Source organism: Bombina bombina, chromosome 6 (assembly GCF_027579735.1).
Source record: "Bombina bombina isolate aBomBom1 chromosome 6, aBomBom1.pri, whole genome shotgun sequence".
Lineage (NCBI taxonomy): Eukaryota > Metazoa > Chordata > Amphibia > Anura > Bombinatoridae > Bombina > Bombina bombina.
In genome coordinates, this window is record NC_069504.1 from 15920169 (window position 1) to 15945944 (window position 25776).

Here is a 25776-nt window from a genome sequence, read left to right on the forward strand (position 1 = left end):
TTAGAAATAGAGGATTCTGGTCCTCTTGATACTAAATGTAAACGTTTAAATAAGGTTTTTAAATCTCCTGTAGTTATTCCAGAAGTGTTTTATCTCCCTGATGCTATTTCTGAAGTAATTTCCAGGGAATGGAATAATTTGGGTAATTTATTTACTCCTTCTAGACGTTTAAGCAAATTATATCCTGTGCCATCTGACAGATTAGAGTTTTTTGGGACAAAAATCCCTAAGGTTATGGGGCTGTCTCTACTCCTGCTAATGTACTACTATTCCTACGGCAGATAGTACTTCATTTAAGGATCCTTTAGATAGGAAAATTGAATCCTTTCTAAGAAAAGCTTACTTATGTTCAGGTAATCTTCTTAGACCTGCTATATTTTTAGTGGATGTTGCTGCAGCTTCAACGTTTTGGTTAGAAGTTTTAGTGCAACAAGTAACAGATCATAATTTTATAGCATTATTATTATTCTATAACATGCTAATAATTTTATTGGTGATACCATCTTTTGATATCATTAGAGTTGATGTCAGGTATATGTCTCTAGCTATTTTAGCTAGAAAAGCTTTATGGATTAAACTTGGAATGCTGACATGTCTTCTAAGTCAACTTTGCTTTCCCTTTCTTTCCAGGGTAAATAATCATTTTTCGTTCCTTTCCTCACAAGGAACAAAAGCCTGATCCTTCATCCTCAGGAGCGGTATCAGTTTGGAAACTATTTCCAGTTTGGAATATATCCAAGCCTTATAGAAACCTATAGCCAGCTCCTAAGTACCTATGAAGGTGCGGCCCTTATTCCAGCTCAGCTGGTATGGGGCAGATTACGTTTTCTTCAAAGAAATTTGGATCAATTCCGTTCTTAATCTCTGGTTTCAGAAACATTGTTTCAGAAAGGTACAGAATTGGCTTCAAGTTAAGGCCTCCTGCTAAGAGATTCTTTTCTTTCCCGTGTCCCAGTTAACACAGCAAAGGCTCAGCATTTCTGAAATGTGTTTCAGATCTAGAGTTGGCTGGAGTATTTATGCCAGTTCCAGTTCTGGAACAGGGGCTGGGGTTTTATTTTATCTCTTCATTGTACCAAAGAAGGTCAATTCCTTCAGACCAGTTCCGGATCCATCATTATTGAATCGTTATGTTAGGATACCAACATTCAAGATGGTTACTGTAGGACTATCCTGCCTTTTGTTTAGCAAGGACATTATATGTCTACAATAGATTTACAGGATGTGTATCTGCATATTCCGATTCATCCAGATCACTTTTAGTGTCTGAGATTCTCTTTTTAGACAAGCATTACCAGTTTTGTGGCTCTACCGTTTGGCCTAGCCTCAGTTCCAAGAATTTTTTTCAAAGGTTCTCGGTGCCCTTCTTTCTGTAATCAGAGAATAGGGTTTTGGTATTTCCTTATTTGGACGATATCTTGGTACTTGCTCAGTCTTCTCATTTTCGAAGAATCTCATACGAATCGACTTGTGTTGTTTCTTCAAGTTCATGGTTGGAGGATCAATTTATCATTCAGTTCATTGATTCCTCAGACAAGGGTAACCTTTTTAGGTTTCTAGATAAATTCAGTGTCTATGACTCTGTCCTTGTCAGACAAGAGAAGTTTAACATTGATATCAGCTTGTCAAAACCTTCAGTCACAATCATTCCCTTTGGTAGCCTTATGCACGGAAATGTTGGGTCTTAGGACTGCCGCATCAGATGCGATCTCCTTTGCTCGTTTTCACATGCGACCTCTTCAGCTCTGTATGCTGAACCAATGGTGCAGGGATTACTCAAAGATATCTCAATTAATATCTTTAAACCGATTTTACAACACTCTCTGACATGGTGGACAGATCACCATCGTTTAGTTCAGGGGGCTTCTTTGTTCTTCCGACCTGGACTATAATCTCAACAGATGCAAGTCTTACAGGTTGGGGAGCTGTGTGGGGGTATCTGACGGCACAAGGGGTTTGGGAATTTCAGGAGGTGAGATTTCCGATCAATATTTTGGAACTCCGTGCAATTTTCAGAGCTCTTCAGTTTTGGCCTCTTCTGAAGAGAGAGTTGTTCATTTGTTTTCAGATAGACAATGTCACAACTGTGGCATACATCAATCATCAAGGAGGGACTCACAGTCCTCTGGCTATGAAAGAAGTATCTCGAATTTTGGTTTGGGCGGAATCCAGCTCCTGTCTAATCTCTGCGGTTCATATCCCAGGTATGGACAATTGGAAAGCGGATTATCTCAGTCGCCAAACGTTGCATCCGGGCGAATGGTCTCTTCACCCAGAGGTATTTCTTCAGATTGTTCAAATGTGGGAACTTCCAGAAATAGATCTGATGGCTTCTCATCTAAACAAGAAACTTCCCAGGTATCTGTCCAGATCCCGGGATCCTCAGGCGGAGGCAGTGGATGCATTATCACTTCCTTGGAAGTATCATCCTGCCTATATCTTTCCGCCTCTAGTTCTTCTTCCAAGAGTAATCTCCAAGATTCTGAAGGAATGCTCGTTTGTTCTGCTGGTAGCTCCGGCATGGCCTCACAGGTTTTGGTATGCGGATCTTGTCCGGATGGCCTCTTGTCAACCGTGGACTCTTCCGTTAAGACCAGACCTTTTGTCTCAAGGTCCTTTTTTCCATCAGGATCTGAAATCCTTAAATTTAAAGGTATGGAGATTGAACGCTTGATTCTTGGTCAAAGAGGTTTCTCTGACTCTGTGATTAATACTATGTTACAGGCTCGTAAATCTGTATCCAGAGAGATATATTATAGAGTCTGGAAGACTTATATTTCTTGGTGTCTTTCTCATCATTTTTCTTGGCATTCTTTTAGAATACCGAGAATATTACAGTTTCTTCAGGATGGTTTAGATAAGGGTTTGTCCGCAAGTTCCTTGAAAGGTCAAATCTCTGCTCTTTCTGTTCTTTTTCACAGAAAGATTGCTATTCTTCCTGATATTCATTGTTTTGTACAAGCTTTGGTTCGTATAAAGCCTGTCATTAAGTCAATTTCTCCTCCTTGGAGTTTGAATTTGGTTCTGGGGGCTCTTCAAGCTCCTCCATTTGAACCTATGCATTCATTGGATATTAAATTACTTTCTTGGAAAGTTTTGTTCCTTTTGGCCATCTCTTCTGCCAGAAGAGTTTCTGAATTATCTGCTCTTTCTTGTGAGTCTCCTTTTCTGATTTTTCATCAGGATAAGGCGGTGTTGCGAACTTCTTTTGAATTTTTACCTAAGTTGTGAATTCCAACAACATTAGTAGAGACATTGTGGTTCCTTCATTATGTCTTAATCCTAAGAATTCTAAGGAGAAATCGTTGCATTCTTTGGATGTTATTAGAGCTTTGAAATATTATGTTGAAGCTACTAAGTCTTTCCGAAAGACTTCTAGTTTATTTGTTATCTTTTCCGGTTTTAGAAAGGCCAGAAAACTTCTGCCATTTCTTTGGCATCTTGGTTGAAATCTTTAATTCATCTTGCCTATGTTGAGTCGGGTAAGACTCCGCCTCATAGGATTACAGCTCATTCTACTAGGTCAGTTTCTACCTCCTTGGCGTTTAGGAATGAAGCTTCGGTTGTTCAGATTTGCAAAGCGGCAACTTGGTCCTCTTTGCATACTTTTACCAAATTCTACCATTTTGTTGTATTTTCTTCTTCTGAAGCAGTTTTTGGTAGAAAAGTACTTCAGGCAGCGGTTTCAGTTTGAATCTTCTGCTTATGTTTTTCATTAAACTTTATTTTGGGTGTGGATTATTTTCAGCAGGAATTGGCTGTCTTTATTTTATCCCTCCCTCTCTAGTGACTCTTGTGTGGAAAGATCCACATCTTGGGTAGTCATTATCCCATACGTCACTAGCTCATGGACTCTTGCTAATTACATGAAAGAAAACATAATTTATGTAAGAACTTACCTGATAAATTCATTTCTTTCATATTAGCAAGAGTCCATGAGGCCCGCCCTTTTTTTGTGGTGGTTATGATTTTTTTGTATAAAGCACAATTATTCCAATTCCTTATTTTATATGCTTTCGCACTTTTTTCTTATCACCCCACTTCTTGGCTATTCGTTAAACTGAATTGTGGGTGTGGTGAGGGGTGTATTTATAGGCATTTTAAGGTTTGGGAAACTTTGCCCCTCCTGGTAGGAATGTATATCCCATACGTCACTAGCTCATGGACTCTTGCTAATATGAAAGAAATGAATTTATCAGGTAAGTTCTTACATAAATTATGTTTTTCGCCTTCGCGAGCCTAGATCTGCCCGTCAAAAAATGAAAGTCAAATTAGAAAAAGACTGAACCCCAGGTAAGAAAAAAGTTTAATTAAACTTCCCAACATGATTCCTATACTGAAACTGTTTAGACTGCAAAAGAAAAATATACATAGACCTGACTCATGGCAAATATAAGTAAATTACATATATTTAAAACTTTATATTAATACATAAAGCTCCAAACCATAGCTAAGAGTGTCTTAAATAAAGATACATACTTACCCAAAGACACCCATCCACATATAGCAGATAGCCAAACCAGTACTGAAAACTATCAGCAGAGTTAATGGAATATGAGAGTATATCGTCAATCTGAAAAGGGAGGTAGGAGATGAATCCCTACAGCCGATAACAGAGAACCCTTGAAAAGATTTCCCGCGAGTGAAACCATAAAAATCAATAGGCGATACTCTCTTCACATCCCTCTGACAAACACTGTACTCTGAGAGGAATTGGGCTTCAGAATGCTTAGAAGCGCTTATCATAGAAGAAATCCTAAAAATCTTAGCACAAACTTACTTCATCACCTCCATAGGAGGCAAAGTTTGTAAAACTGAATTGTTTGTGGGTGTGGTGAGGGGTGTATTTGTAGTAATTTGAGGTTTGGGAAACTTTGCCCCCTCCTGGTAGGAATGTATATCCCATACGTTACTAGCTCATGGACTCTTGTCAATTACATGAAATAAATAATCCCTCCCCTAATAACCCACACAGGAAACAAAAATAAAATAAAATGTATAGGACTTCCGGTGGGCGGGTGAAAGTGTCGGTCACAGCATAGAGAGCTCCGGAGCTTTGAGGCTTAAAACTACATTATATCGGTAGCGACCATCCCCAAACAGTGCTATATTCCTTGGCAGGAGAGGTAATAACCTGCCTGGACATCGGACAGCAAGGAATCTACCAACTGATTCCCCCGCCGCAAGTCGCAAGACAGAAGAAGAAGTAGAGACTAGCTGCAGCTGCAGCCCTGCTACCGGAGATAGGTAACTGTCTCCCAACTTATCACAAAATAAAACAAGTCACTTCCCACAGTTACATAAGGGGATAGGAGACAAACGATCATCTCACCTACACATCTCTCTAGCTAACAAACTGACTTTAGCTACTGGCGGGAAAAGCCGCCATTACTCTCAAAATACAGGTGCGCCGCGGCACCCCTCCACCTCCTTTAAGAGAGACTGCAAAACAGATTGTAACTGGGGGCATTGGGGTTATTACTTAGCTCCACTTACCCTCAAAGGTAATCCAGGGGAATATTACTCAAACTAAACAGATAAACCCCAGCTGCAACAGTACATTTTAAACAGAGCGAGGGGGAGAGCACAGCTGGGGGAGCCCCGCATAGAGAGCTTAAGACTGCCAGTGCACTTTACATCCGAAAATATAACTTTTGCAATAGCGGTATGTGCACTAATACTATGCAAGGCTAGGTCTTAGACCCCATGCCTCCCCTCACACCCACCCCATATTGACCTCTCTAATAGTCCTGATCAGTTCAATACTTAAAAGCCCTGAGACATCCAATAAAGACTGATGCACTAATCTGCTTGAGATTCTGGGCTGAGAGACTCTTGGATCTGTATGCAAAACTATTATCAATCCTACACTAAAACAACAGACACTATGGCGAGCAGACTCAAAAATGCAGAAAAGAAAAAGACCCACTTAGAAACTACACAGACTGCACTAAGTGCAGAAGATATGGGGAATACAAATCATATTGACACCCACCCTATAGTGTCACAGATATCAGCCCTATTTTTGCCGAAGATAGACCAGCTCCAAACTGGAATGGATTCTCTCACTGCTGAAGTAAAATCTTTCAATGGCAGGCTAACACAAGTTGAAATGAAAGTAGCAGAAGGGGAGACCCGCCACAGAGAAGCTGCATCCAACATTCAAACATTACAACAGCAGACTGACCGTTTGTGGGCAAAGATTGATGACCTGGAAAACAGGTCGAGACGAAATAACATTCGGATAGTGGGTATCCCAGAGTCTCTCCCAGGGACACAGCTCATAGAGTTTGCGGAAAACACCTTGCCCAACTTACTACATGTCCCCAGATCATGCTTGCCATGCACAGTAGAAAGGGCACACAGAATAGGAGATCCAAGAAGACAAGGAGACAAGAATCAACAGCCGAGGCAAGTAATGGTGAAGTACCTCAACTTTAAAGCGAAGATCACCATATTACAGGCATACAGAAAAATCCCATCCTTAGAATACGAGGGCAAAAAAATCTACTTGTTCCAAGATTACTCTGCAGCGGTAGCAGCCAGAAGGAAGGAATTCTCACCCTACTGTAGGCAACTAATGGAGCAGGGCAGAACAGCAGCTTTGCTCTATCCAGCGAGATTGCGCCTACACACAACGAAGGGTCCACTGTTTTTCGAGTCCCCTCAGCAACTCAAGCTGCATCTACAAAGGGAGGAGAGTCGTCAGTCAAGAACGGATCAGGAGGGCTCGCCCTCCACCTCAGAAACCTGAGAATGGACCTCAGAGCTTTAAACACAGAACTTTGAACGTTTTACAGCATAGGCTATGTAGAGCCATATCCTTTACAAGTGGGGGGGGAGGGGGGTTTTCTTTTCTTGTCTTTAGAAGTATTTTATTGTTGATCTGCGGGGTGGGGTGGAAAGAAAGGGTAAGTTAATAGTTATACTACTGTTTTCTAACCGTTTTGTCTATAACCAGAGTTAACCACCAATTTTCGGGCGCTCCCCTGGGGGAGGACAGGAAACTATATAGAGGATAAACTCTAACTATCTTGCAAGTAAGTAAAAGAAAGAAAGTTTAGTAGACTCACAGAGCCACACACACATCAACATTATTCACTGACACATAGATATACAGCTGGTGGTCTGATTTGTGCTCCAAGGAGACAGGTAGAATGAGGATAACTTCCTGGAATGTAGGAGGGATAACATCCCCAATTAAGAGAAAAACCATACTACGACAGCTTAACTAAAAAAAAACTGACATAGCAATACTGGAGGAGACACACCTCTCACAAGCAGAACACAAAAAACTCAAGCAGAGTTGGGTAGGGGAAGTACTTTTTACTTCCTTTGAGGCAAAGAGAGCAAGAGGAGTAGCAATCCTGCTGCGTAAAAACCTACAATACAAAATTTTACAGACAGTTGAGGATCCTGAGGGTCGATATTTAATTGTTAAGATACAACTAGATACACAATGTTTGATACTCTGCGGAGTGTACGGACCCCACACAAGAAAAAGAGAGTTTTTTAGACACCTTCAAAGTCAGCTGTTACAATTCTCAGATCTCCCTATAGTAGCAGGGGTTGATTATAACATAGCTCCGTACACACCAGCAGACAGATTCCGTAATCCAGGCACAGTCACGCACCAAACACAACCATGGGCAGATTCGAAAAGAGAAACTTTAATTCTGCAAAATTTTAGAAATACACTGGCTCTTGCAGATGTTTGGAGAGAAAAAAACCCAGACACAAGAGACTATACATGTCTACACCCCTCCAAATCTACCCTCTCCCGTATTGATTATTTTTAGATATCCAGACACCTCTGCCCTAAAGTCAAAACGATACGCATAGACCCCATAGCCATTTCAGACCACGTGCCAGTTACACTGGAGTTAGACACTGACCGAGTAAATGGACAGGCTCGCAGATGCAGGTTTCCCACATACCTTTATCATGACCTAAATCTCAGGAAATACCTGATAGGAGAATGGTTAACATATAAAGAATTGAACACAGAACACTTGAATGACATATCACTGTTTTGGGAGTCAGCAAAAGCTGTCTTGAGAGGGGTGGTGACAGAATACGCTGCACGACTGACTAAATCACGAAAAGCAAGGGGTGACCTACTTTTACGGCAGCTCTTGAATGCCAGAAACCGATACCTGCGACATCCAACAGAACACAATAGGATTAAATACAAAGACGTTACAGACCTTAGAGACTGCTATTTAATACAAACCTCAGTTTCTGCTCAGAACCGCCTACAAGCCAAGTTTTACCGTTATGGTAATCGTACAGGGAAACTATTGGCAAAAATTACAAAGCTAGATAGGAAACCTAATATTATTACTGCCATAAGAGAAAAAGATAGATTGCTTACGCAGGAACCAGAAATACATAAAGCATTCACAGACTATTACTCCAACTTATATGGAGCTCAAAGTGTTGATGTAGAAAGGAAGCAAAACTTCTGGGAAAACATCACCCTCCCACAGTTAGATGTAGAGCAACGAGACAGATTAAACGCCCCAATTCACCCCCATGAGGTAATTAGATCTATTGAAGCTATGCCCCTAGAGAAAACCCCGGGACCGGATGGTCTACCTGGGGAATTCTATAAAATGGCAAAGGAAGAAATATCAGACACCCTTACACTACTTTATAACGCTATCCTAGAAGAGAGGGCAAAATTATCAAACAGATTCACGGAGGCTAACATAACTGTCATCCCCAAGCCAGGGAGAGACCCACTCATAACCTCATCGTACCGCCCAATCTCCTTACTTAATTCGGACTACAAGCTGTTCACTAAAATATTAGCTAATAGACTGGCAGAGGCACTCCCATCACTGGTCCATGAGCAGACTGGATTCGTGAAGGGCAGATCCTCAGTTAAAAACATGAGAAAGCTGCAGTTGATACTGTCAGGCCCATTTATCAAAGGTCTTGCGGACCTGATCCGACACTGCGGATCAGGTCCGCAAGACCTCGCTAAATGCGGAGAGCAATACGCTCTCCGCATTTAACATTGCACCAGCAGCTCACAAGAGCTGCTGGTGCAACGCCGCCCCCTGCTGACTCGCGGCCAATCGGCCGCCAGCAGGGAGCTGTCAATCAACCCGATCGTATTCGATCGGGTTGATGTCTGGCGATTCCTGTCCGCCTGTTCAGAGCAGGCGGACAGGGTTATGGAGCAGCGGTCTTTTGACCGCTGCTTCATAAGTTGTGTTTCTGGCGAGTCTGAAGACTCGCCAGAAACACGGCCCTTCAAGCTCCATACGGAGCTTGATAAATGGGCCTGTTTCACACTATGGGGGGGGGGGAAGATACTGATCAGACCCAGGGTACTGTTGACGCTTGCTTAGTACTAGTTGACGCAGAAAAAGCGTTCAACAAGATTCTATGGGACCACTTGTTCACCACATTAGACAGGTTTGGGATACAAGGAGCTTTTGTGAGGGCTATAGAAACTATCTATGACAAACATCAAGCAGTGATTCTGGTCAATGGCACCCCGTCCAGACCTTTCTCGCTCATGAGGGCCACGAGACAGGGATGCCCCCTGTCTCCGCTCCTTTTTGACCTTGCACTAGAGCCACTCGCAGTAAGGATTAGGAAAGACTCAGAAGGTTTAACAATGAGTGGGGAGACTATTCACCTGTCGCTTTTTGCAGATGACATGCTCCTATACACGCAGAACCCCAGAAGAAACCTCCCCATAATAATGCAAATTATAGATGAATTTAGTGCGATTTCGGGATACTGCATTAACAAGTATAAGTCAGAATTATTATGGCTGCGTGACAAAGATCCCTCGATACCCCTTAGAGAAAAATTTAAAATAGTAACTAATACATTTAAATATTTGGGCATTACTCTATCAAAAGACCCTGCCCAATGGTACGAGATAAATTATCGACCATTATTCAGAGAACTGCGTAGACTGTTACAGAACTGGTCCACGTTGCCACTGACGTTGTCGGGGAGAGTGGGCTTAGTTAAAATGATACTGTTCCCAAAGCTGTTGTACCCTTTACAGATGCTTCCAGAGCTTTTACGCAAACAAGACCTCACTAACTTGAATAGAGATATATTACACTTTCTGTGGAAGGGGAAAAAACACAGAATTAGCTACAGAAAAATGACATGTGCGCCCGCGATGGGAGGGTTCGGACTTCCAAACATTGAACACTACAACTGGGCAGCCTTAACTAAATACGTAATGGACTGGTTCTTAGATAGAGGACATTTCACTAATCAGACACTTGAAGCGGAGATTATCAGACCATGGTCCCTCAAAATGCTACCACATATGACAAAGGCACAACTTGACCCCATAGCGAAGGGGGTGACGCTTATACACCACCCAATAAGGGCATGGTGGAAGATCTGCAAGGCCCTAGGGACATTACATAGACACACTGTATTTCTTCCAATACAGGGCAATCCGGACTTTCCGGCAGGATTCACCACAAAACCCTTTAAGCAATGGGCGGAGTGGGGGGTCACGACTTTGAAACATGTATTATCAGACAATAATGAGGTGGTAAAGTCCTTTAAGGACCTTCAGAAAGAATTTAAAATACCAAACCAACATCATTTTGCTTTCCTGCAGATGAGACATTACGTACAGGATCTGTTAAGATCAGGAGACATGCCTGAGAGCAAATGTGACATCTATAAACAACTATCACTCACAAAAGGGGGGGGCGACCTCGATAACTCATGTTTACAATACCCTCCAAATGGCACTAAATGACGACACTAAATCACATCTACAGAAAACATGGACTACCCTAACTGGACAGTTAACTACTGAAAGCAGTATTGAACAGAGCTTTACAAAAGTGAGACAAGCGTCCCTTTCGAACGATATACGTGAATCACACACTAGGTTGATGCATAACACCTACATCACACCTAAAATGCTCCACAAATGGAACCCCGAGGCTTGTGGCAACTGCCCAAAGTGTTCATACCCCAACCCAAACATCATACATATGCTATGGGAATGCCCAAGGTTAACAAAATTTTGGGGAATGACAGGAAAGTGGTTGGAAAATATCTTGGGGACCCGATTAGTGTTGACAAAAGAGGTGATACTATTTTTACACACACAGATAGAAACAAGAGAGCACACAAGATTTATTCACAACACAATACTACAGGCTAGGAAACTTATCTTCAAACATTGGCTCACACCAATCGTCCCGAGCTTGGTTCATCTTAAGGAGTCATTACAAAAACAGATGACCTATGAGCAAATAGACACACAGGGGGACATAATGAAAAGGACAAAACATTTCATTACAAAGTGGGAACCCTTCATTAATAGTCTAAGTTTATCACACCAGAAACAGATCATATACCCATTCAAAGACTCTGAGTATATACTCAATGCTCAACTGCATGGAAGCTGGAACATCTTCCACTAAAGGATTGCATGTATTGCTAGAGTCTGAGACAGAGATTGAAAGGAAGAGGTGAGAGGAACCTGGGGAGCGCCTGAGGTGAGATTAAGTAGGGCTAATTCTCAGAATGAGTATAACGGGCTGAGACTATAGGAAGGAATGTTGTTATAGCAAAATAGTTTATAGCAAAGAGACTTTCACCCTGATGGAACTGCCATCCAATATATCTCTGGATACAAGATCTATTAAGTATTCTCAGCAAACCCAGGAAGGGAATTAGTCCATTCCTTACTGAGGAGAAAGAAACAATGAAAACTAAAGAATTTAATACCCGGTTATTGTATTCACTTGTGAGTTTCTTTAGGTTTCACTATGTCATTATGACAAGAAGATCGATCATCAGGAGACTCACACTCCTGATAGAGTTGTCAACTGTTATAATACTGGGTATACGGACTGTCAAGAACTTTCAACACACCCAGGAAGAGACATAATCCAATCCTCCTAGAGGAATAAGCAGTAAAAGAGTTCATAAAACCTAATGTTATGGAATTGTTTTTGTTAGTGAGTTTTCCTAAATGTAAAGCGAATTTATTATTGAATGTAAGATGGGAGTAATTAAAACAAGAGGTGGAGTAGGGAAGGAGAGGGATTGTTTCATCTAATAGAAAAATACTATGAAAACCCAGTACTGTTGAGGTAGCACTATCTACCATTACATTTTGTAACCTTGAAGTATAATATTTAATGTGTTGCTGTAACATGTGCTGGAAATAAATAAAATTATAAAAAATAAATAAATAAAATGTATATCTGTGTACATGTGTGTATAGGTGCATGTGTGTCTGTGTATATATATGTGTGTATATATATATATATATATATATATATATACAAAACATAGAAGACTCAGGCACATTCCGGGTAAAAGGTCAAAAGAGCTTTATTTTCCATTTATAAAAACAGGCAATAGCATAGTTCAGTGTATCCACGCTGACACAGCTATAAGTACTATCACACAGTGAATAAGGACTGCTGGAATCCTGTGGCAGACATGTTTTGTGCTAGGATAGCACTTGTTCACTGCTTACAGGATACCCAGACAACCTTAGGGAATGTAAAGAGACACAACCAAGTACATGTATATCTAAACGCATAGATCAATATCTCTCCTGAAGTTTAAACCGTGAGGGATAGAGGTATTTGCTGTAAAAATCCAAAAAACCTCTCTAAGGTCTAGTTTCTCCTCTCTGTCTCCACCTCTCCTCCATTGAGGGACGTGATCTATAGCCTGAACAGACAATAGGTTGACATCAGAATTATGGTTATTCCTAAAATGTCGGGCAATTGGGGTATCAGAGTCAGGATCCTCAATGGATCGTACATGTGCTAGAAACCTATCCTTAAGGGACCTTTTGGTTTTTCCAATATACTGCATTTGGCACCCCCTACAGGTTAACAAGTAAACTACATGAGTTGTGTTACAATTAATATAAAAATTTATCTTGTGTATTTTTTCTGTAGTGGTGGAAACAAATGTGTCACCCTCTATTACGTGATCACAGGTCTTGCAGATTTTTTTCCTGCACTTATAAAAACCTTTTTGTTGTTTTAGCCAACAGTTGTTGCTAGACCTTTTTGAACAATCTGATGGAGACACATGGTTTCCAATCGTTTTCCCTTTTCTGGAAATATAATCACAGCCATCTTTTACAATATCCCTTAATCCTGGATCTATTTGTAATATGTGAATATTCCGTTTTATGATATTGCATATTTCCGTATACTCCATACTATATGTTGTGATAAATTTCGGTTTATGTTTTATATCAGTATTATGATGTCTCTTGTATTTATCATTATTTATCAATAATGCTTCTCTCAGCATTGCATCTACCTCACTACGGGCCTTATTAAGGATATTGATATCATACCCTCTATTCATCAGTCTTTCTGTTATGATGTCAGCCTGTTTGTTGTAATCTATGGAACAATTTCGTTTGGCTCGAATATATTGTCCCTTCGGTATACCACGTATTGTGTGGCGTGGATGACTTGAGTTAAATTCAAGAATGGTGTTTCCTGATGTTGGCTTCCTATATAGATTTGTCTCAATTGAATCAAATGTATCACTTATTGAAATATTGATATCCAAGAAGCATATATGGTTTTTATTTTGCTCTCCTATAAATTGAATGCCACATTGGTTGATATTTAAATAATCACAGAATCTCTCCACTTCCTGTTCATCACTATCAATAATGAAAATCAAATCATCTATGAACCTAGCATAAAGAATAATATTATCTTTTAGGGGGTTTCCATCTCCAAAGACGTGGAACCGCTCCCACCAACCCATAAAGAGATTGGCGTAACAGGGGGCAAACTTGGCCCCCATAGCGGTTCCCCGCTTCTGGAGATAGAAACCCCCCTCAAACATAAAAAAATTATGTGTTAATAGATATTCAACTGAATACATAATAAATTGTTTGGTGCTTTCGTCATAGTTGCTCTGACTTTCTAGAATAAATTCTATCGCTTTTAAACCTTCTTTGTGGGTTATAGATGTATATAAGGAAGCTACATCCGCTACCAGAAATCTATAACTTGGTTTCCATTTGATTTTGTTTAATTTTTTTTTTAATTTAAATTTTTTATTGAGGTTATAATAGAGTTTCACAACATATTCATCCAGTTACAATAATAGCGCAATTCTGAAAAATACATCCTTATAACATAAACATAATTTGAAAAAATTCTATATGCCTTCGGAGGGAAACATGTAGAATAGTCATGTAAGTTACATCTGTGTCCCGTAGACATAACGCCCTTATGAAAAGGTAGACATTAACAACAGATACTAGGCATATGAGATTGCTAGGATTAGCCTTGTACACATGGATGTTGATACCGGGGTATATGTTTGTACATAGAATAATAGAACCTCAGTTTTATATTTTATATATAATAGATATAATGGATGTGGCCCACGCCTTACCGTGAAGAAAAGTAATATGTTCATTTATTCAAATAGGGTTGAGGTAGTCGTGGGGCAGTAATTGCTTAGGCATTCACAGACCAGGGTGGTCTAGAAAAGAGAAGAAAGAAGTCAGCGGGCAAGAGCCGCTTATGTTAGAAAAGGAGGGGAATAAAAGGGAGTGGGGGGGCGGAACTATTTAGAATGTCACATCAATAATGCAAGTAGGGCTATTAGGAGGCTTATTATACTGTTACAAATTTACAGGTAGAGTTATGTGTAGAGGAAAAAATTCAAATATATAGAGGGTAGGAGGTTACTGCATGAGCTCCTCTCCTGGGGGAGTGCCAGCTCTAGGCGATGTGGTTAGAAGGGATATGGGTATGACCCGCAGGCAGCAAGTACCGGCGGGAAAGGGAGGAGAGGGGCTCAGCAAGGACCAGTATTTTATCCAAATAAAAACTTTCACATAGAAAGTGTGATTAATTAGGGGTCTCATTGGCATAAGGCTTTCAATGCATTCCCTGCAGGTAATTCAAATAACAGATTCTAGTGGACCAGAGATCTATTAGTTGCTGCACTTTTGTGACAGACTTATAATACGCATTTAATATTCAAACATAGCAGTCAAAGAAAGGAAGGTTATGCTATAGACAATATGACATTGAAACTGCTGAAGACATATACTCCATAATGGGGAGTTGAACCTGCAGTGGGATATCTCAGTATGGTTAATCATACAATTTTACTAATTATCAAAATTATTAAAGTCCTTCTATCCATGTAAGATGAGCTACTTAAAATGTAGGGGAGTAATACTGAAGACGTAAAATGAAAAGCCAGACATACATCATCCTATAAAACTTAAACTCCTAAGTGGCTTAAAAGAATTATGTTGCTATGTACTTAAGCTCAAGCACTTAGTTATACATCTCATACATAAATAGTGTAAATAGATATAGCCAGTTTTAACAATCTCTTTGTGCTTAGCCAAAAAAAGGCTTCTAAACCGACATAAACATTTTGAGTGAGCATTTAATGTTAAACTATTATAGGCTTGAATCATAATACTATTCTTAGAAGTATATTAATGAAACTATAAGGTACCTAGTTTCTAGAACAAGTGTTTCAAAGACTAGTAGATACAGTATGTTTGGTAAGGTAGGGGTCCAGTAGTGAATTTTTCCACTCTATATTGTCAGACCAGCCTCAAAGAGCACACTAAGGAGTAGCTATATAGGGGCCCTAAGGTAGTGCTACTTATTAAATATTATCTTGTACCAAGTGTAATTTAAACATAAGCCATGTGTCCTAAGATAAAAGTATATGGATATGTTGCATTAATCCTGCATTGGGGATTTTTATGAGATGAGTGAGGTAGTAGCTGACCTATGGACATAACATATTGAACACATGGCTCTCTTACTTAGCAACTAAGATTGTTTATACCTTTTTGAACCATATTAAACCATAGTAAATACAAACCTAAACATTTTATAACTAAACTCAGGTAAAGTCCCGGATGCATTTATTAATACTTGGCCTCAGCCTAGTCTAATATTTCAGAATATAATCCATGTAGGCCTATGTAAGGCACTATCACACCAGGGGATCAGTCCAGGAGTATGTAGTGATTCAGCCTACCCCTGTGTTAGGAGTCGCAAAAGCAAGGGCAGTATCCATTTGGGATGCGGAACTCCGTAGGCAGCTGAGAGCGTGGTAGGTAAGTGTCAGGGGAAGCCCCAAAACCAAAGTGCCCATCTGTGCATGTAGGGAAAGTTTACCTCTGAGGGTGAAGTATGCGGGGTAGGTCAGCAAGGTAGCCGCGTGAACCGTAAAGTTTGTTCCCCCTCTAGGATGACATGAAGCGGCGATCACGCAGACCGGTTGAGCAGGTGATTTCTTGCCAGCGGTGGCCCAAACAGTCGGAACCCGTATGTCAGCTGCCAGAGCCGGAGATGAGTCCTCGTCGGGATAAGTGGTGTTCTGCGGGCTTATGTCAGTCCCATCGGGTCTCTGAGTAAAGTTGTCTCCTGAATCACACTGTACTTCTCGCGTGATAGGGGTGTGGGTAGCAAGGTCCTTGCAGATGTTAGGTGGCATATGGGGACTCCCCTCCGGTCCGTACCATTCTGCTTGTAGAGTAGTTATAGTCATCTGAAAAAACTGCCTGAGATCTCGATAGTGCCGGTCTAATGAGAGCACCGCGCTACATTCCCACTGATCTGTGATGTACATCATGGCAGGGTTACGACAGTTAGAGTTCTCCAGAATTGGTTTTAACGGCCCCAAAGAGCTGCAAGGAGGTAACATTGGCTGTTACAGATTTGGGGCATATAATAGCGAAGCAGTATACAACAGATAGCTTCAACCATGTGCTCCACAAGTTCTGTAAAATGGCCGCTCCTCATATAAATCTTGTGTGAGCTGCAGATGGTAAAGAAACAGTCGGGTTTGTTAGTTCAGGTCCGCTCTTCCTCCCAGATCTCCTTTATATAGTTCTGTAGGTCCATAGATATAAACTGGTAAAGTTTTAAGATATTCTGAGCAGTCTGGTTACAAATAAAAGATAGTGTTTGAGCAGAGCTCTCTTAGCATGCGACCGCTCAGTAGCTTGGCTTGCTCCGCCCCCCGATTTTGTTTAATTTTAACAATAGATCAGTGGTGTCTTTAATATAACTGGGCAAATTATTGACTATTGGTTGTAGGTATGTGTCCATAAGGTCTGACGGGTTCATTAAGTGAATTAATTCCCGCTATGATGGGGCGTCCTGGGGGATTTACCATGCTTTTATGGATTTTTGGGAAGTAGTGAAATATAGGAATGGTAGTGTTCTCAGGTATTAATGATTCCTCAATTGCTTTTGTTATCACATTATTATATCTTACCCTTTTTACAATTTCACTCAGTTTTTCCCTGTATTGTACACTAGGATTTTCTTTTAACCTACCATATTCCTAACTGTCTTGTAATTGTCGTTTTGCTTCAGCTATATAGGCAGATCTATTTAGTACCACAACATTTCCCCCCTTATCCGAGGGACGTACAACAATTCTGTCATCATTAGAAATTTTATTCAATGCCTCCTTTTCTTTAAGTGTCAAATTATATTTACATTTTTTATGTTTTTCACTTAGTTCCCTAAGTTGCCCTTCTACTACCTTCTGAAAGGTCTCCACTGGGTGTATTCTGGAATTTACTGGATAAAAATTACTCTTCTTTCTAAACTTAGAGAAATCTAAGTCCCTCTCCTTTACCAAATTCTTTTCTGTTCTTGCATCTAGTAACTCTTGCAGATCTATCACCGAACATTCTTCAGAAAATGTTAGACCCTCCCCAGTGGTTACACTATTTGAGGTTTCTGTCTTTTCTTGTACCTCCACAGCATTCGCAAAATGTTTTCGCAATATTATTTTTCTGACAAATCTATTTACATCCAACACAGTGTTGAATAGATTAAAATGCTGTGAAGGTACAAAATTAAGACCCTTTGACAATACCTTTTTCTCATCATCTGTTAATAACACATCAGATAAATTTATTACATCATTGTTATTTATAGATATTTCTTCTTGTGAGTTTCTGATCTTGTTACATAAACTCGGTGTTGTTCCTTCTTCTTCTTGTCTTGTTTCCTGTTTTCCATTGGTTCCCTCTGTGACATGTTTTCTCCTTTTCCCCCTTTTTCCTCGGTGTGTTTTTTTCTTCCTGGATTCAGAGTCTTTGACTGTCCGTTTTTTGACTGTGTTTCTTTTGGTCCTTCAAAGGAAGCCTGTAGTACTGTGGGTTCATCATCCTGAGTATTAGTTTCTCCTTCTGACGACTCTACTTCATATTCTGTATCAGAAAATGTGACTTGTTTGGCCTTCTTGTTTCTTGTATATATACACACAGGTGGCCCTCGTTTTACAACGGTTCAATTTACACTGTTTCAGAATAACAACCTTTTTTTTCAGTCATGTGGCTGCTATTGAAAAGCATTGAGAAGCAGTGCATTTATAAAAATAGCCAGTAGGTGGAGCTGTCTGCTTGTGTTGCAGCAAAGCCAAGTAAGCAGAAATTAATCAGTTTAACCAGACCTGAGCTATCGAGCAGATTTCAAAGGAACAAGATCTTCCTGTCTATAAATCAGTCCAGTTTGGAATGCATAGAAAGAACTGTTTGCAGAAAAATGCAAGTGAAGTCTGTGTTGTGTGATTATTTTATTAGGTTTATAATGCTGTTTAGCAAATGTTTTTGTTCATTTAACTTAGTTTAATTATATTTTCTGTGTTGTGTGATTATTTTATTACATTTATAATGCTGTTTAGCATTTAAAGTCTTCATTTCAAAGCTTTAAAAATTAGGTGTTACTTATGACAATTTTGAGAGCGGCCTGGAACCTATCTCCCTCACTTCTCATTGACCTACATTATAAACTAGGTTTCAATTTACAACGGTTTCGATTTACAACCATTCTTTCTGGAACCTAACCCCGGCGTAAACTGAGGGCTACCTGTATGTATGTATGTATGTATGTATATATATATATATATATATATATATATATATATATATATATATATATATATATAAGAGTGTATAGCATGGGTTGGCCAAAGAAGAAGCCTCAGGAATGTAATCCTGAATAAAAGACAGGGAAATTCAGCACTCTTTTATTATTTGATAACAGCTCATCTCACTCCGATAAGTCAAAATAGCAAAGTTTGGTTGAGGATGGCGCTCCCCCCTCCACTCCAAGAAAGGCAACAATATTAACTAAAACAGTTTAACCAGATACAATGTGTACTCAGTCTTTCAAGACCTGTATATGATACATTATACACATGCATTTGTATCTGATTCAGATTCACAAGGTTTTTAAAGAAATAAAGAAAAAATGTAAAAGTTGCTTATACAAAGAGTGTATGTTATCTCCAGTGTTTGTCATTTTCACTTTGTGTTAGAGCTGGCCTACCATTATTTTAAAGAAAACAAGCCATGTCAAGTTTGTCATTTAGTCCCTGAGGAATCTGAGTCTCAAGAATTGAGATCCACCTGCATTCCTTGCGGAGGAGGACTTTGTTGTTGTCCCCTCCTCTTCCATTCATGATGCCCCTATCGATGCCTATAAATCTTAGAGAGTCAGGATCACAAGTATGAACATGTTCAAAGTGTTTTGCTACATTACTTTTAGGGTTTTTATTCTTAATGTCGTCCCGATGTTCGGTGATTCTATCCTTTATGGCTCTTCTTGTTTTACCTACATAAAAGAGGGGACAACTACAGGCAAGAAGGTAAATAACACCTTCGGTGTTACAATTTACAAAATATTTAAGTTTGTAAGTTTTACCTGTATTAGTACTGAATTCTTTGGTTTTGAGCATGTACCTACATGCTACACATTTGCCACAAGGAGAATTACCCACAGATCTATGCTTAGTTAGCCAATCCAATTGCTTGGGTTGTGATATATACTGGCTTCTCACTAGTTTGTCTTTGAGGTTGGGTGCCCTCCTGGCAGTAATATTTGGGAAGTCACCCACTTCCTGGGAAACACTAGGGTCACTAGTGAGCACCTGCCAATTTTTTGCAAGGATATTCCTCAGAGTGGGCCAATGGCAATTGTAATCTGTAATTAGTCGTATTTTTGAGTCTTTTTTCTTTGTTTGGGGTGAGAGAAGTTTGTCCCTGTCTTCATGCATTGCATGATAGAATGCTCTTTTTACTACTCTTTTAGAATATCCTCAATCTGCAAATCTTTTTTCCATCTCAAGAATCTCATAAATCATTACAACCTCCGAATTTAAGTATCTCTACATAGAACATCCGGTTCTGCCTGTGTTCTATTGCATCCCCAAAATACATAAAAATTCGACCAATCCACCTGGCCGGCCTATAATTGCTGACATTGGCAGCCTCACTGAGAATCTGGGGAACTATATAGACTACTTTTTAAGACCTTTTTTGGAGACTATGCCCTCCTTCGTCCTTGATACCTCTGATTTCCTTAGGAAAACGGACAGGTTATCAGTACCCCAGGAAGCAATTTTGGTATGTCTAGATGTTGAAGGGCTCTATTCCTCAATTCCTCATAAGGTAGGAATTGAAGCATGTAAACATTTCCTCATGACAAGAGGAGTTCATGTTCAAAAACATACTGATTTTTTTATAAGATTGCTTACATTTGTTCTCACAAATAACGTATTTATGTTTGACAACAAAATTTATAAGCAATTGCGTGGCACGGCCATAGGTGCTACATGCGCCCCTGACTTATGCGTGCCTTCACCTGGGTAACTGGGAGATGGATGAGGTATTCCAAAATCCCATCTTTGAAGAAAATGTCCACATATGGTTAAGATATGTGGACGATGTCTTCTTAGTATGGGAAGGCTCAGAGCAAACACTCAAAGAATTCATTGAAATCCTGAATGACAACGATAGAAACATCTCTCTGACTCTGCAATATAGCAGGGAAGAAATATTGTTTCTTGATATCAAAGTAAGGATTGAAGGAGGGACACTGTTGACTGAAAACTATCGCAAAAATACTGCGACAAATAGTCTACTACTGGCATCAAGCCATCACCCCAATCATTTGAAAAAGGGAATTCCTAAAGGGCAATTCCTCAGGTTGCGAAGGAATTGTTCAACTAAGGAAAAATATGTAAACATGCTCTTGAGATGGAAAAAAGATTTGTAGATCGAGGATATTCTAAAAGAGTAGTAAAAAGAGCATTCTATCATGCAATGCATGAAGACAGGGACAAACTTCTCTCACCCCAAACAAAGAAAAAAGACTCAAAAATACGACTAATTACAGATTACAATTGCCATTGGCACACTCTGAGGAATATCCTTGCAAAAAATTGGCAGGTGCTCACTAGTGACCCTAGTGTTTCCCAGGAAGTGGGTGACTTCCCAAATATTACTGCCAGGAGGGCACCCAACCTCAAAGACAAACTAGTGAGAAGCCAGTATATATCACAACCCAAGCAATTGGATTGGCTAACTAAGCATAGATCTGTGGGCAATTCTCCTTGTGGCAAATGTGTAGCATGTAGGTACATGCTCTAAACCAAAGAATTCAGTACTAATACAGGTAAAACTTACAAACTTAAATATTTTGTAAATTGTAACACCGAAGGTGTTATTTACCTTCTTGCCTGTAGTTGTCCCCTCTTTTATGTAGGGAAAACAAGAAGAGCCATAAAGGATAGAATCACCGAACATCGGGACGACATTAAGAATAAAAACCCTAAAAGTAATGTAGCAAAACACTTTGAACATGTTCATACTTGTGATCCTGACTCTCTAAGATTTATAGGCATTGATAGGGGCATCATGAATGGAAGAGGAGGGGACAACGACAAAGTCCTCCTCCGCAAAGAATGCAGGTGGATCTCAATTCTTGAGACCCAGATTCCTCAGGGACTAAATGACAAACTTGACATGGCTTGTTTTCTTTAAAATAATGGTAGGCCAGCTCTAACACAAAGTGAAAATGACAAACATTGGAGATAACATACACTCTTTGTATAAGCAACTTTTACATTTTTTCTTTATTTCTTTAAAAACCTTGTGAATCTGAATCAGATACAAATGCATGTGTATAATGTATCATATACAGGTCTTGAAAGACTGAGTACACATTGTATCTGGTTAAACTGTTTTAGTTAATATTGTTGCCTTTCTTGGAGTGGAGGGGGGAGCGCCATCCTCAACCAAACCTTGCTATTTTGACTTATCGGAGTGAGATGAGCTGTTATCAAATAATAAAAGAGTGCTGAATTTCCCTGTCTTTTATTCAGGATTACATTCCTGAGGCTTCTTCTTTGGCCAACCCATGCTACATTTTTTTAAAGGGTCTGCACCACTATGTCTTTAATGTAACTGAGGCTATCCTGCCTGTATATTAATAGTTATTTATACTATTATTCAGCTCTAAATATTAAAAATAAATACAATTGCGTCCCCTTTACATTATTCTGTGTGTATATATATATAGGTATGTGTACATGTATGTATGGGTGCATGTGTATATCTGTGTACATGTGTGTATGGGTGCATGTGTATATCTGTGTACATGTATGTATGGGTGCATGTGTATATCTGTGTACATGTGTGTATGGGTGCATGTGTATATCTGTGTACATGTATGTATGGGTGCATATGTATATCTGTGTACATGTGTGTATGGGTGCATGTGTATATCTGTGTACATGTATGTATGGGTGCATGTGTATATCTGTGTACATGTGTGTATGGTGCATGTGTATATCTGTGTACATGTATGTATGGGTGCATGTGTATATCTGTGTACATGTGTGTATGGTGCATGTGTATATCTGTGTACATGTATGTATGGGTGCATGTGTATATCTGTGTACATGTGTGTATGGTGCATGTGTATATCTGTGTACATGTGTGTATGGTGCATGTGTATATCTGTGTACATGTGTATATATGTGTATTTGTGTGTATGGGTATGTGTATATATGTGTATGTGTGTAGATGTGTATATGGGTGCGTGTGTATATATGTGTATATCTATGTACATTTGTGTATGGGTGCATGTCTACTCTATATATATGTATATCTGTGTACATGTGTGTATGGGTGCTTGTGTATATTTGTGTATTGTGCACATGTGTGTATGGGTGCTTTTGTGTATTGTGTATATTTGTACTTATATGCTATGGGGATTAGTCTATTGGCTCAGGGGGTCACAGGCATACAGGAAAAACAGAGGGTCTTTGGATAATGTCATTTAGAGAGAAACTAGAAGGGGTTATTGATTTGCAGATTTCCTTGAGAAATGCATTTACACAGAAATAAAAGTTGATAAAACACTATTAACTTTCTTTTTTAACTTAAACACTTATTTATAAATGTAACAATACTATGTTACGGCTAAAAACCAAGATATAAAATGAGGTCATGACCTAAGCGAGATGCGATCACAGGCTATAAGGGGTCTGTGCTACACTAAATATGTTACAACCAGAGGCTATAAGGGTCTGCGCTACCCTATGTTACAACTACATGCAATAAGGGTCTTCACTACACTATATATGTTACAACTACAGGCTATAAGGGTCTGCGCTATACTACAAAAGTTATAACTACAGGTTATTAGGGTCTGCGCTACACTACAAATGTTACAACTACAGGCTTTAAGGGGTCTGCGCTACACTACAAATGTTACAACTACAGGCTATAAGGGGTCTGTGCTACACTACAAATGTTACAACTACAGGCTATAAGGGTCTGCGCTATACTACAAAAGTTATAACTACAGGTTATAAGGGTCTGCGCTACACTACAAATGTTACAACTACAGGCTTTAAGGGGTCTGTGCTACACTACAAATGTTACAACTACAGGCTATAAGGGGTCTGTGCTGCACTACAAATGTTACAACTACAGGCTATAAGGGGTCTGCTCTACACTACAAATGTTACAACTACAGGCTATAAGGGGTCTGCTCTACACTACAAATGTTACAACTACAGGCTATAAGGGGTCTGCGCTACATTACAAATGTTACAACTACAGGCTATAAGGGGTTTGCTCTACACTATATATGTTACAACTACAGGCTATAAGGGTCTGTGGTACACTATGTATGTTACAACTACAGGCTATAAGGGTCTGTGGTACACTATGTATGTTACAACTACAGGTTATAAGGGTATATGCTATACTATATATGTTACAACTAAAGGCTATAAGGGTCTTCACTACACTAAATATGTTACAACTACAGGCCATAAGGGTCTGCTCTTCACTACAAATGTTACAACTACATGCTATAAGGGTCTGCGCTACACTACAAATGTTACAACTACAGGCTATAAGGGTCTGCACTACACTACATATGTTACAACTACAGGCTATAAGGGTCTGCGCTACACTATATATGTTACAGCTACAGGCTATAAAGGTCTGCACTACACTACAAATGTACAACTACAGGCTATAAGGGGTCTCCACTACACTACATATGTTATAACTAAGGTTATGATAATACATAGAGTAGCAGAGAGGAGATAGGTCTATAAGTTCTCACTGTAACACTCTTTATTGCAGATCTGCCCCCATAAGTCCAGTTGGACCCTGTATCACTAAATGCATGTAGAGAGCTAAAGAGGCTGTGTACTCTCTTATTTAATATTACCCAGGCCTTATTAGTAATCACTGTACCTGCTCCAGCCAAGGAAGGGGGGAATCGACACCCCAATACCAATAATCCAGGTGCACAACACCACCAACAGGGCGTGTTTAGAGGTGAAGCGGAAACTCCCCACTGGTTTGCAGATGACAATGTATCTTTCAAAAGCAAGAAATGCCAGAGACCAGCCGTTTACCATACCTAGAGAGAGAATGAAGGAGAGAGGTGTCAGGTGAATAGTTATGGAAAGATGTTCATAGTCCTGAAGCCCAGAGAATGCCCCAGGTGTTCCAGCAGAGAGATCGGAGTGAATTTTAGGAACACCTCTAGGGTTATCAGGTGTCCAGAATTAAACAGGACACTCCCTTATTTCAGCTGGCTTTCCAGTAAAATCTCTAAAAAAACCCCAAAAAACTAAATTTCAGTTGTTTAGGAACTGCAGCTACGTTTTAAAGGCTTCCTATGCTTCAAATCTTCACCAATATATTATAGCACCATTAAAGTAGTTCTGCTGAAGCACAGGTGCCAGGGTTTTATTTGCCTTGTATGAAAAGGTCTGAGGTTTCAATGGTGCACGTGGAGTAAATTAGAGTAAAGTCACTGTCCTGTGTGTTACTGTCAGCCACGAGGGTCAAATAACTGCCCTGTGGATGCTACTGGTGGCCAGGGGGTAAAACCACTGGTTGCTGTGTTAAATGGACATTAAACACTTTGAGATGGTAAAATAAATAAGCTAAACTCTGTGCCACTGTTTGTTTGTTTTTACTGTAATCTTAGGAGCCGGCCCAATTCTGGAGCACTAAATGGCAGCAGTTTTATAATAATGTTATACATTAGCAAGAGCACTAGATGGCAGCAGTTTTATAACAATGTTATACATTAGCAAGAGCACTAGATGGAAGCAGTTTATAACAATGTTATACATTAGCAGGAGCACTAGATGGGAGAAGTTTTATAACAATGTTATACATTAGCAGGAGCACTAGATGGCAGCAGTTTATAACAATGTTATACATTAGCAAGAGCTTTAGATGGCAGCAGTTTATAACAATGTTATACATTAGCAAGAGCACTAGATGGCAGCAGTTTTATAATAATGTTATACATTAGCAAGAGCACTAGATGGCAGCAGTTTTATAATAATGTTATACATTAGCAAGAGCACTAGACGGCAGCAGTTTTATAACAATGTTATACATTAGCAAGAGCGCTATATGGCAGCAGCTCTATAACAATG

At 39.7% G+C, this 25776-nt stretch overlaps 1 protein-coding gene across 1 annotated transcript in view; it reads right to left on the bottom strand.

The window, feature by feature from the left end:
• The window catches only part of OPN1SW (opsin 1, short wave sensitive), a 278043-nt gene that overhangs the window by 47951 nt on the left and 204316 nt on the right, over nucleotides 1-25776 (bottom strand). Inside the window, exon 2 of the mRNA XM_053716323.1 lies at nucleotides 24572-24740. Within this exon, the coding sequence (XP_053572298.1) occupies nucleotides 24572-24740 (169 nt within the window). The remainder of the gene's footprint in view (nucleotides 1-24571; nucleotides 24741-25776) is intronic.